We start from the raw sequence: 14698 nt of genomic DNA on the forward strand, positions 1-14698 counted from the left end.
ATCGAAACTCGGTTTTTAGAGTTGCAGACCCGCAGACGTAACGCTGTGTCACTGGGAGGAGGGCGTAACATTTGAAGTCACCAAGCTATTTACGAAATTGAAATTTTCTATCTCGAACTATCGCAGTGCCACAAGAAACCCAATTTTAAAATACCGCAGTATCATAAGAAATCGAATTAAAAGTGTCTTAGTGCCATAAGAAACCGAATTATAGAACACAAGACTCTGATCTATAAAGTATCGCAGTACCAAAATAAATTGAATTATATAGTGTCTCAGTATTGTAAGAAACCGAATTATAGAGGACCACAAGAAACAGACCTATCAAGTGTTGCAAGACCAAAATAAACTGAATTATATAGTGTTGTAGTGCTATAATAAACCGAATTATATAGCATCACAAGTCTCTGACCTATGAAGTATTGCAGTGCCAAAACAAATTAAATAAAATAGTGTCTCAGTGCCATAAGAAACCAAATTATGAAATGTTTCAATACCGTACAAAACAGAATTATAAAGTACCACAAGAATTTGCACTATGAAGAGTTGCAGTACCCCAATAAATTGAATTATAAAGTGTCTCAGTACCGCAAAAATCGAAATTTGGAGTGTCGCAGTACGACAAGAAACCGATTATAAAATACCGCTGTATCAGAAGAGACTGAATTATTAAAATCCCAGATATATATCATAAATTTATATCTTTAAGTTCTTTCTGAAATGATAAGTTGTCTAACAAAAGTGATGCAGAAAGTTCTAATATATTTGTTCTTGAGTTAGGAAAAACGTTATTTCATTGTCTTATTTAAGAACACGGAAATTTATTTTTCTAATTTTGTCCACGGTTAGAAACTATGAACTAAATGGGTTATAACGACTCCTACTTGTTATCTACGGTTAGAAACTATGGACTAAATGAATTATAACGACTCCTACTTGTTGTCTACGGTTAGAAACTATGGACTAAATGAATTATAACGACTCTTACTTGTTGTCCACGGTTAGGAACTATGGACTAAATGAATTATAACGACTCCTACTTGTTGTCCACAGTTAGGAACTATGGACTAAAAGAATTATAACGACTCCTACTTGTTGTCCACGGTTAGGAACTATGGACTAAATGAATTATAACGATTCCTACTTGTTGTCTACGGTTAGGAACTATGGACTAAATGAATTATAACGACTCCTACTTGTTGTCTACGGTTAGGAACTATGGACTAAGTGAATTATAACGACTCCTACTTGTTGTCCACGGTTAGGAACTATGGACTAAATGAATTATAACGACTCCTACTTGTTGTCCACGGTTAGGAACTATGGACTAAATTAATTATAACGACTCCTACTTGTACACGGTTAGGAACTATGGACTAAAAGAATTATAACGACTCCTACTTGTTGTCCACGGTTAGGAAATATGGATTAAAAGAATTATAACGACTCCTACTTGTTGCCCACGGTTAGGAACTATGGACTAAATTAATTATAACGACTCCTACTTGTCCACGGTTAGGAACTATGGACTAAAAGAATTATAACGACTCCTACTTGTTGTCTACGGTTAGGAACTATGGACTAAATGAATTATAACGACTCCTACTTGTTGTCCACGGTTAGGAACTATGGACTAAATGAATTATAACGACTCCTACTTGTTGTCCACGGTTAGGAACTATGGACTAAATGAATTATAACGACTCTTACTTGTTGTCCACGGTTAGGAACTATGGACTAAATTTATTATAACGACTCCTACTTGTTGTCCACAGTTAGGAACTATGGACTAAAAGAATTATAACGACTCCTACTTGTTGTCCACGGTTAGGAACTATGGACTAAATGAATTATAACGATTCCTACTTGTTGTCTACGGTTAGGAACTATGGACTAAATGAATTATAACGACCCCTACTTGTTGTCTACGGTTAGGAACTATGGACTAATTGAATTATAACGACTCCTACTTGTTGTCCACGGTTAGGAACTATGGACTAAATGAATTATAACGACTCCTACTTGTTGTCCACGGTTAGGAACTATGGACTAAATTAATTATAACGACTCCTACTTGTACACGGTTAGGAACTATGGACTAAAAAGAATTATAACGACTCCAACTTGTTGCCCACGGTTAGGAAATATGGATTAAAAGAATTATAACGACTCCTACTTGTTGTCCACGGTTAGGAACTATGGACTAAATTAATTATAACGACTCCTACTTGTCCACGGTTAGGAACTATGGACTAAAAGAATTATAACGACTCCTACTTGTTGTCTACGGTTAGGAACTATGGACTAAATGAATTATAACGACTCCTACTTGTTGTCCACGGTTAGGAACTATGGACTAAATGAATTATAACGACTCCTACTTGTTGTCCACGGTTAGAAACTATGGACTAAATGAATTATAACGACTCCTACTTGTTGTTCACAGTTAGAAACTATGGACTAAATGAATTATAACGACTCCTACTTGTTGTCCACGGTTAGGAAATATGGACTAAATGAATTATAACGACTCCTGCTTGTTGTCCACGGTTAGGAAATATGGACTAAATGAATTATAACGACTCCTGCTTGTTGTCCACGGTTAGGAACTATGGACTAAATGAATTATAACGACTCCTATTTGTTGTCCACGGTTAGGAACTATGGACTAAAATAATTATAACGACTCCTACTTGTTGTCCACGGTTAGGAACTATGGACTAAATGAATTATAACGACTCATACTTGTTGTCCAAGGTTAGGAAATATGGACTAATTGAATTATAACGTATTCTGCTTGTTGATCACGGTTAGGAACTATGGACTAAATGAATTATAACGAATCTTACTTGCTATCTAATGGTAATCCTTGATTTACATACAATCCACTAATTAATGCTTTAAACCGCTTTAGACCAGGTGGGTTAAGGCGTTCGACTAGTAATCCTAGGGTCACGGGTTCGAATCCCCGTCACACCAAACATACTCGCCCTTTCAGCCGTGGGGGCGTTATAATGTTACGGTCAATCCCACTATTCGTTGGCAAAAGAGTAGCCCAAGAGTTACCGATGGGTGGTGATGACTAACTGCCTTCCTTCTAGCCTTACACAGCTGAATTAGGGATGGCTAGCGCAGATAGCCCTCGTGTAGCTTTGTGCGAAATTCAAACCAATTTTACACGTGTCGATGCTAGAACATTTGATCTTCCGATACGCAGCCTGGACAGTATATAAACATCAAATAATAATTAGCAAATAATTCTATATTTATCCGAGGACAACTTCACTCGTTATTTCAATCCAAGTCTTATTATTATCAGTTTAATATTATTGTTGATTAATGTCGTCCATTTTTGTTTTGCTTTTGACAAATGAAATAAAGAAAAGCCAGCTCACTCGCCATTAAATGTAAATAACCTTACGCCGTCTTCAAACTTTTCCAAAATCATAGGCTACTACTAGATATGTCCAAGTTCTTGTACAGGACTAACTGCTGTGTTTGTCAACATTGTTCACGTCAACTTATGGAAGACCGAGGTCTAAGTTCGTGTATTGCCGTCTTTTAATGGCGTTCGTAAGAAGGCGTGAGCATACAAAGAACCACTGAACAAGATGTGCTTCACATGTTTTTGGCACATTGAAAAATTAACCTGATAACAAATTATTCTGGGGACAATTAAAGAGGTCATACGAGGCTCATTAGGATGAGTTACGATTTGCAATTTCCTGAATTTTCGATCTAAACCACATGTGTCACAATTACACCCTAAGTACGTTGTAGTAAATTAAATTCTAGAGAAACAGCAGTATTTAAAGATCCCTTTAGGCTACATGAAGCAGACGTGAGAACCAAATAAACTCAGCGTGACACCCGGCTTTGATCTTTCCAAAAAGTACAAAACATCACAATATCTAAACTAATAGAGTACACTTCTAGGCAATCTGTGGAACCACTTCCCAATACTTAACTAATAAAGTAAATTACTTGTCAATTTATGAGACCACTTCACAATACATAAACTAACGAAGTACAATACTAGCCAATCTGTGGAGCCACTTCAAAATACGTAAATACAATACTAACCAATTTGTGGAGCCATTTCACGATATCTAAATACAATACTAGCCAATCTGTGGCTCACTTCACAATACCTAAATACAATACTAACCAATCTATAGAGCCACTTCACAATACGTAAATATAATACTAACTAGTCTGTGGAACCACTTTACAATACCTAAATACAATACTAACCAATATGTGGAGTCACTTCACAATACCTAAATACAATACTAACCAATCTGTGGAACCACTTCACAATACGTAAGTACAATACTAACCAATCTGTGACTCACTTCACAATACCTAAATACAATACTAACCAATCTGAGGCTCACTTCACAATACCTAAATACAATACTAACCAATCTGAGGCTCACTTCACAATACCTAAATACAATACTAACCAATCTGAGGCTCACTTCACAATACCTAAATACAATACTAACCAATCTGTGGCTCACTTCACAATACCTAAATACAATACTAACCAATCTGTGGAGCCATTTCACAATATCTAAATACAATACTAGCCAATCTGTGGCTCACTTCACAATACCTAAATACAATACTAACCAATCTATAGAGCCACTTCACAATACGTAAATATAATACTAACTAGTCTGTGGAACCACTTTACAATACCTAAATACAATACTAACCAATCTGTGGGTCACTTCACAATACCTAAATACAATACTAACCAATCTGTGGAACCACTTCACAATACCTAAATACAATACTAACCAATCTGAGGCTCACTTCACAATACCTAAATACAATACTAACCAATCTGTGACTCACTTCACAATACCTAAATACAATACTAACCAATCTGAGGCTCACTTCACAATACCTAAATACAATACTAACCAATCTGTGGCTCACTTCACAATACCTAAATACAATACTAACCAATCTATGGAGCCACTTCACAATACGTAAATATAATACTAACCAATCTGTGGAACCACTTTACAATACCTAAATACAATACTAACCAATCTGTGGAGCCACTTCACAATACGTAAATATAATACTAACTAGTCTGTGGAACCACTTTACAATACGTAAATACAATACTAACCAATCTGTGGCTCACTTCACAATACCTAAATACAATACTAACCAATTTGTGGAGCCATTTCACAATATCTAAATACAATACTAGCCAATCTGTGGTTCACTTCACAATACCTAAATACAATACTAACCAATCTGTGGAGCCACTTCACAATACGTAAATATAATACTAACTAGTCTGTGGAACCACTTTACAATACGTAAATACAATACTAACCAATCTGTGGCTCACTTCACAATACCTAAATACAATACTAACCAATCTGTGGAGCCATTTCACAATATCTAAATACAATACTAGCCAATCTGTGGCTCACTTCACAATACCTAAATACAATACTAACCAATCTATAGAGCCACTTCACAATACGTAAATATAATACTAACTAGTCTGTGGAACCACTTTACAATACCTAAATACAATACTAACCAATCTGTGGGTCACTTCACAATACCTAAATACAATACTAACCAATCTGTGGAACCACTTCACAATACCTAAATACAATACTAACCAATCTGTGGTGACTCACTTCACAATACCTAAATACAATACTAACCACTTCACAATACGTAAATATAATACTAACTAGTCTGTGGAACCACTTTCACAATACAATACGTAAATACAATACTAACCAATCTGTGGCTCACTTCACAATACCTAAATACAATACTAACCAATTTGTGGAGCCATTTCACAATATCTAAATACAATACTAGCCAATCTGTGGTTCACTTCACAATACCTAAATACAATACTAACCAATCTGTGGAGCCACTTCACAATACGTAAATATAATACTAACTAGTCTGTGGAACCACTTTACAATACGTAAATACAATACTAACCAATCTGTGGCTCACTTCACAATACCTAAATACAATACTAACCAATCTGTGGAGCCATTTCACAATATCTAAATACAATACTAGCCAATCTGTGGCTCACTTCACAATACCTAAATACAATACTAACCAATCTGAGGCTCACTTCACAATACCTAAATACAATACTAACCAATCTGTGGCTCACTTCACAATACCTAAATACAATACTAACCAATCTGTGGAGCCATTTCACAATATCTAAATACAATACTAGCCAATCTGTGGCTCACTTCACAATACCTAAATACAATACTAACCAATCTATAGAGCCACTTCACAATACGTAAATATAATACTAACTAGTCTGTGGAACCACTTTACAATACCTAAATACAATACTAACCAATCTGTGGAGTCACTTCACAATACCTAAATACAATACTAACCAATCTGTGGAACCACTTCACAATACCTAAATACAATACTAACCAATCTGAGGCTCACTTCACAATACCTAAATACAATACTAACCAATCTGTGACTCACTTCACAATACCTAAATACAATACTAACCAATCTGAGGCTCACTTCACAATACCTAAATACAATACTAACCAATCTGTGGCTCACTTCACAATACCTAAATACAATACTAACCAATTTGTGGAGCCATTTCACAATATCTAAATACAATACTAGCCAATCTGTGGCTCACTTCACAATACCTAAATACAATACTAACCAATCTGTGGAGCCACTTCACAATACGTAAATATAATACTAACTAGTCTGTGGAACCACTTTACAATACGTAAATACAATACTAACCAATCTGTGGCTCACTTCACAATACCTAAATACAATACTAACCAATTTGTGGAGCCATTTCACAATATCTAAATACAATACTAGCCAATCTGTGGTTCACTTCACAATACCTAAATACAATACTAACCAATCTGTGGAGCCACTTCACAATACGTAAATATAATACTAACTAGTCTGTGGAACCACTTTACAATACGTAAATACAATACTAACCAATCTGTGGCTCACTTCACAATACCTAAATACAATACTAACCAATCTGTGGAGCCATTTCACAATATCTAAATACAATACTAGCCAATCTGTGGCTCACTTCACAATACCTAAATACAATACTAACCAATCTGATCACTTCACAATACCTAAATACAATACTAACCAATCTGTGGCCACTTCACAATACCTAAATACAATACTAACCAATCTGTGGAGCCATTTCACAATATCTAAATACAATACTAGCCAATCTGTGGCTCACTTCACAATACCTAAATACAATACTAACCAATCTATGGAGCCACTTCACAATACGTAAATATAATACTAACTAGTCTGTGGAACCACTTTACAATACCTAAATACAATACTAACCAATCAGTCACTTCAATACCTAAATACAATACTAACCAATCTGTGGAACCACTTCACAATACCTAAATACAATACTAACCAATCTGAGGCTCACTTCACAATACCTAAATACAATACTAACCAATCTGTGACTCACTTCACAATACCTAAATACAATACTAACCAATCTGAGGCTCACTTCACAATACCTAAATACAATACTAACCAATCTGTGGCTCACTTCACAATACCTAAATACAATACTAACCAATTTGTGGAGCCATTTCACAATATCTAAATACAATACTAGCCAATCTGTGGCTCACTTCACAATACCTAAATACAATACTAACCAATCTGTGGAGCCACTTCACAATACGTAAATATAATACTAACTAGTCTGTGGAACCACTTTACAATACGTAAATACAATACTAACCAATCTGTGGCTCACTTCACAATACCTAAATACAATACTAACCAATTTGTGGAGCCATTTCACAATATCTAAATACAATACTAGCCAATCTGTGGTTCACTTCACAATACCTAAATACAATACTAACCAATCTGTGGAGCCACTTCACAATACGTAAATATAATACTAACTAGTCTGTGGAACCACTTTACAATACGTAAATACAATACTAACCAATCTGTGGCTCACTTCACAATACCTAAATACAATACTAACCAATCTGTGGAGCCATTTCACAATATCTAAATACAATACTAGCCAATCTGTGGCTCACTTCACAATACCTAAATACAATACTAACCAATCTATAGAGCCACTTCACAATACGTAAATATAATACTAACTAGTCTGTGGAACCACTTTACAATACCTAAATACAATACTAACCAATCTGTGGAGTCACTTCACAATACCTAAATACAATACTAACCAATCTGTGGAACCACTTCACAATACGTAAATACAATACTAACTCCTCTTTGGATCCACTTTACAATACCTAAATGCAGTACTAACCAATCTGTGGAACCACTTCACAAGAGCTAAACTAATAAAGCACAATACTAACCAATCTGTGCAACATTATTCAACATTTGGACAGCCCCTTCTTGTAAACACCACCTATTTTAGGTAACAGTTTCCATACAGTGATTTTATCGTGTTTCCTGTTGTTTTGGGCGTGTCACTTAAACACACACAAGAAAATAGTGTAGCATAGAAACAAAATAGAAAACAGTGTTTATTATATACGGTATTTTCTACATCTTATGTTTCATAATATCATAGTTTTGTTTTAAGGCAAAACACCACATTATTTGTTTTCATCTTCAACTGTCTTACACAACAAACTTTTGCATCGTTAAATTTTCTTTGATTTTAACTGTCTAACACTGACACCAGAAATTTGTTTATATATACACATCCGATTTGTTTGTCTTGTTATAGGCATGGCCAGGTGGGTTAAGGCCTTCGACTCGTAATTCGAGGATATCAGGTTCGAATCACCAAACATGCTCGTCCTTTCAGCCGTGGGGGCGTTATAATGTGACGGTCAATCCCATTATTCGTTGGTAATAGAGTAGCCCAAGAGTTGGCGGTGGGTGGTGATGACTAGCTGCCTTCCCTCGAGTACCTTTGCGCGAAATTAAAAAAAACAACAACAAACAATTATTACCCTTACCGTGCCTATTGGAACTGAGAGGAATCAGAAAACGTTCGATTTCTCTGTAGAATTACTAAAACCTTTTTTGATAATAACAGTCTGTGTGGCTAGTATTAAATATTTATTAAAACGTCCTTAAATGTTTATTTTTGTTTCGGCAAACACACGATCTCAGTCAACTGAGTATTGAGACAAACATTAGAGAATTGTAACCGAGAGTCTTTTAGACTGATGGAAACTATATTGAAGTTGTTTGTGTTTTGAATTTCGCGCAAATCTACACGAGGGCTATCTGTGCTAGCCGTCCCTAATTTAGCAGTGTGAGACTAGAGGGAATGCAACTAGTCATTACCACCCACCGCCAACTCTTGGGCTACTATTCTACCAACGAATAGTGGGATTGACGGAACCTTATAACGCTCCTATGCACGGCTGAAAGGGTGAACATGCTTGGTGTGACGGGGATTCGAGCCCGCGACCTTCAGATTACGAGTCGAGTGCCTTAACCACCTGGCTCTGCTGGGTCATTAGCTAAGTTATGAGTTTAACAAATTTCTCCTGAGATTTTCACTCTCTATTAAGTTGGTCCTAGAGCTGTTATTTTTTCCCGAAAGTAAACAAACAAATAAACTCACTCATATATATTTATATATATCGTTCGTTATCGATTATAGTTCGTGGTCTGAGACGGACAATATTGAATCAATAACAAGAAATGTGATATATATATATATTGGCTTCCTATGGTTTAACTTACGTGCCTAAAATGTATAAACTGAAGTTTAATTCTGCAATCCACAGGAAAAATAAAACACCAAAATACACGTCAACTTACGTATAATTCATCAGATATATTTGATGTTCAAACTTTTATTGGCAGGCTCTGTTTCTACTACGAAGTGATTCCACTAACGTTTCATTATTTCTTTTTGTGATTAATTTTCTTTGGATAAGCGAGTCTAATATTGTTTTTTATACCAAACTAAGACTTAACTAATAAATAGTATTACAAGTATTTTTTATTAATTAAAATCCATCAGTAATAAAACCGTTTATTTCCCGTATCTTAATTTAAAAATCAGGGTAGTTGCGCTAATCACTGGTTGTATTAACAACCACAATCCTATGGAAGCACAAGCTCAATTGTTACTTTAAAAACTTCAACCATCTCAGATAGTTAATATGAAAACTGTTAGTTGAACTTGTAAGACAAACTTTAATTTCAAGTATCTTTACAAAACTTATGAATGGACGTTTTTCTCTGGTTTCCTAGAACAATATAATACCACTAGTTGTAAGACAGATTCCAGACTCTCAACTTGGAATAACAATACAATAACAGTAATGGTCAGACAAATTCTAGATACCCAGCTTGGAAGAACAATACAATACCACTAATGGTCAGACACATTCTAGATTCCCAGCTTGGAAGAACAATACAATACCACTAATGGTCAGACAGATTCTAGATACTCAACTTGGAAGAACAATACAATAACAGTAATGGTAATGGTCAGACATGGTCAGACACATTCTAGATTCCCAGCTTGGAAGAACAATACAATACCAGTAATGGTCAGACAGATCCTAGATACTCAACTTGGAAGAACAATACAATATCAGTAATGGTCAGACAGATTCTAGATACTCAACTTGGAAGAACAATACAATACCAGTAATGGTCAGACAGATTCTAGATACCCAACTTGGAAGAACAATACAATACCACTAATGGTCAGACAGATTCTAGATACTCAACTTGGAAGAACAATACAATACCACTAATGGTCAGACACATTCTAGATTCCCAGCTTGGAAGAACAATACAATACCACTAATGGTCAGACAGATTCTAGATACTCAACTTGGAAGAACAATACAATATCAGTAATGGTCAGACAGATTCTAGATACCCAGCTTGGAAGAACAATACAATACCAGTAATGGTCAGACAGATTCTAGATACTCAACTTGGAAGAACAATATAATACCACATAGCTATTAGAAATGTTGTTTTTGGTATAACTTATTGATAGACATTGTTGTGATGAAAAGTGAACAGAAACACGAGAAATAGACAACTGAACTGGTCGACAAGAATATTACATCCCATTACAAGAATATTACATCCATTACAAGAATATTACATCCATTACAAGAATATTACATCCCATTACAAGAATATTACATCCCATTACAAGAATATTACATCCTTTTTTCACACATTGTTCGATCCATTTCAAGATGGCAGATTCTTATTCCAATTAAATAGAGTAAAGACGAAACCTGATTGAATTCATGTCATTATGTCCTCTACATCTACAGTTAGAAACGTTCACACAATTTACCAGTTTCAACCAGATTTCTTTAAGAAATAAACAAACAGGAACAACAAACGATGAAGATCTAAATCATACTAAGAAAACGCTTCCGCCATACGGTAAATGTTTTGATTGTACATCAAACCTGAAGCAAGAATGACTAGCCACTGGACACACCATTTGGGGTCATAATGTATTTGCCCAAAAGAACAATAATAAATCCCAACCTTCGCTCTCCGACAAAGTCCTTACGTGGTACGTACAAACCAGTGCATGCTGCACGTTAAGTAAAGGCAACCATTGTGCTCTCTGCGTTACTGTGTCTCATATTCCTGGAATAAATTTACCATTATCTTGTGCACCAAAATGTCCTTCTTAAAATCTATTATAACACGAAATCTCTTTACTATCTTTGACATAAGTCAGTCTAACCTTAATCGGATAATCTAAATATTTAGATCATTGTCTCGATGCTTGGCATTGTGCACTCTAATGGTTTAGAAGGTATCTGAGAGAAGACGTTGACGATACTAGTAGTACCCATACACTCTGTTGGTTCACTCAGAAGTTTTGTATTTGTATGAAACCTGAAACAGAAGCAACAGCTACAATAAATACTGACGTTCTAATATACATCTTATTGAAAAACATGCACATATTAGGTTCGTGTTATTCTCATTTGTAAATATCACTTCACCACTGTCATTGGTAAATATATATATATATCAAATACCTGGTGGAAACTGAAATATCTTATTATTGGTAAACACACATATATTATAATCATACATTTTTAAGCCATAAACAAAACACATTAACGTGCAACAAAATATGATGCATATTTTAAAAAAGGACCCTAGGATATAAGCTACAACGTGGGATTATAAAATGTATCCTAGGTTTTGGAGGTGACTGTTGAAGTAGGACCCATATTCTGGTGGGGATACACTGTCTATCAGTCCTAGTGTCCAATTCAATAGTCCCAGATAAGAAAATTAGAAATTAGGAGAGCGAGATGTGGGTGCTCAAGCACACAACGTCCCACATCTATATCACGCTACACTGCCTGCTGACAGTTGTGGGAAGATGACTGCTCTCCAAGTTAAAATAAGAATAAGATAAACATAAAAAGATAAAGACAAATATATATCATTGATATATACATCAAATACATGGCAAAAATCGAATACTACTGTCATCGGTAAACATATATATGTATATATTTCACATAATACTGAAATACCTTTAACAGTGAGAATACTCAAGTGATACAATTTTGCAGTATTTATAAGTAAGAATAACGTATTTAATTAGCTATAATCGTTATAGGGTTCATTTTAATTTTTAATCTAAATAAATAACTCTTATACAAAGTTAGTATTATCAGAACCAAGAAGTTTTTACTTTAACTTGTATCGGGTTTTTTGGTAGCTACAAAGGTGTTTAGTATTTGTTAAAGGTTTAGTGTTTTTTTCTCATTTGTTTGGGTATTGTTGAGCGCAAAACTACACATAACATGTGTCAAAATAAACTGGATTACTATAATATGCGTGTAAGATAGTACTTGTTTTTATTTTTATTTTTGCATATTGTAGGTTCCCTTTTAAACAACATACGGATTACGAAGTTGAGTTTGGTAATGAAATGTATTATTGAAGTTAGAGAGATTAATACCACGTTCTACTTTCTAAAATTATTAATATATATATTGGTTTATACATTTTATATTTCATTATGCTTGTAATTATCAGTTTACTTTTACTTCTTTATGTAACATTACCTTCCCACAACTGACGGAAAAGAATGAGGGACACTTTTAATTTTCAAGTTCGGTTTCGGTTTGTTTTGAATTTTGCGCAAAGCTACACGAGGGTTATCTGCGCTAGTCGTCCCTAATTTTGCAGTGTAAGACTAGAAAGAAGGCAGCTAGTCATCACCACCCACCGCCAACTCTTGGGCTACTCCTTTAGCAACGAATAGTGGGATTTATCGTAATATTGTAACGCCCCCACGGCTGAAAGGGTGAGCATGTTTGGTGTGACGGGGATAATTTTCAAGTTCTAGTTTCATTTCATGAATGCGTCTTTTTTAACTAATTATCCACGACTGTGCCGATCCTATTTCTACATCTTCTATTAGGAAACATCATATAATTTCATCTTTGTAACTTGAACTTCAGTTATATTAGCCTCTTCTCAATGTGCAACATTGCATTTTTCAATTCAGATTTATTATGACTTCTGCTATGTGTTCTCTTCCCTATATGAAAAGTTGTCCCTTGCCTATAAAGGCTACTTTATTTATTTTAGTAATAAATTGGAATGGGTCTACTTGTTCAATTGTTATGACCTCTCTCCTTTTAAGTTAAACGCCCCACAGTGGCACAGTGGGATGTATGCGGACTTACAATGTTAGAATCCAGGTATCAATATCAGTTGCGAGCATGGCACACATAGTTCGTTGTGCTTAACTTCAAACAAACAAAACAAATCCTAAGTTAAAATATTTCTTTATATCTAAATATATAACTAATTTTTCACTGATGAATAACTCACCTGCTGACTTCCTCAGTAAAGTTTCCTGATCTAGAAGGTGTTGATGACACTATAGGCTGCTCTGATTCCTCGCGCGCAGAAGTCAACTCGTCCTTTAAACGTGACAGTGATTTTCTGAGATTCTGGTTCATTGGGGCCAGACGTAAGGCCTCCGTAATATCATTAAAGGCATCCTGCAGTTGGCTGTAAAATGAATAAAACTTGGAATTGCATTAAAAAAATAATCGTTAATAATTTCTGTATAAGGAAGATTTGATGATGTGTAAAATACTGTTTTTGTATTATTACAATTATAAATGCAAAAAAAAACCCTCAAATTTACGTACATTTCAAAGTTGTCGAGAACATTTTTGAGTATATATGATGAATCACCTCGAGGCCCCTAAAATTTGTTGAAGCACTTTATATTTCTCTTGAGCACTCCGTAAGAAGTATCATAATGGCCTGAGAAACTGACAGAACTGTGGGTATACTCCTAGCGCGTTCGTTTGTTTTATAAATTTTGCACAAAGCTACATGAGGGCTATCTGCGATAGCCGTTCATAATTTAGCAGTGTAAGACCAACTGTTGAGCTACTCTTTAACTAACGAATAGTGGGATTGACCGTTAAATTATAACGTCCCCACGGCTGAAAGGGTGAGCATGTTTGGTGGTACGGGGATTCGAACCTACGACTGTCACAGTGCGAGTCAATCGCCCTAACCACCTGGCCATGCCGGTCCTGAGTCTGGTTCGAGTTTCACACTTCACCAAGCATGTTTATACATAAGAGTGCATTTAAATATTTCTGTGTCACGATCTGTTCATAAC

At 35.2% G+C, this 14698-nt stretch overlaps 2 protein-coding genes across 5 annotated transcripts in view; both read right to left on the bottom strand.

Moving 5' to 3' along the window:
* Window positions 1-11886, bottom strand: part of LOC143222378 (uncharacterized) — a 49062-nt gene extending 37176 nt beyond the window's left edge. The window contains exon 1 of the mRNA XM_076448834.1: window positions 11765-11886. The gene's annotated coding sequence lies outside the window, so the exon portion shown is untranslated. The remainder of the gene's footprint in view (window positions 1-11764) is intronic.
* LOC143222375 (protein TANC2-like) overlaps window positions 10537-14698 on the bottom strand; it is a 134853-nt gene continuing 130691 nt past the window's right edge. For all 4 annotated transcript variants that reach the window (XM_076448829.1, XM_076448827.1, XM_076448828.1 and 1 more), the window contains 2 exons: window positions 13888-14070; window positions 10537-11919 (listed from right to left, as the gene is read on the bottom strand). In XM_076448829.1, the coding sequence (XP_076304944.1) occupies window positions 11787-11919; window positions 13888-14070 (316 nt within the window). In that variant the 3' untranslated portion in view covers window positions 10537-11786. The remainder of the gene's footprint in view (window positions 11920-13887; window positions 14071-14698) is intronic.

Source organism: Tachypleus tridentatus, chromosome 8, assembly GCF_004210375.1.
Source record: "Tachypleus tridentatus isolate NWPU-2018 chromosome 8, ASM421037v1, whole genome shotgun sequence".
NCBI lineage: Eukaryota > Metazoa > Arthropoda > Merostomata > Xiphosura > Limulidae > Tachypleus > Tachypleus tridentatus.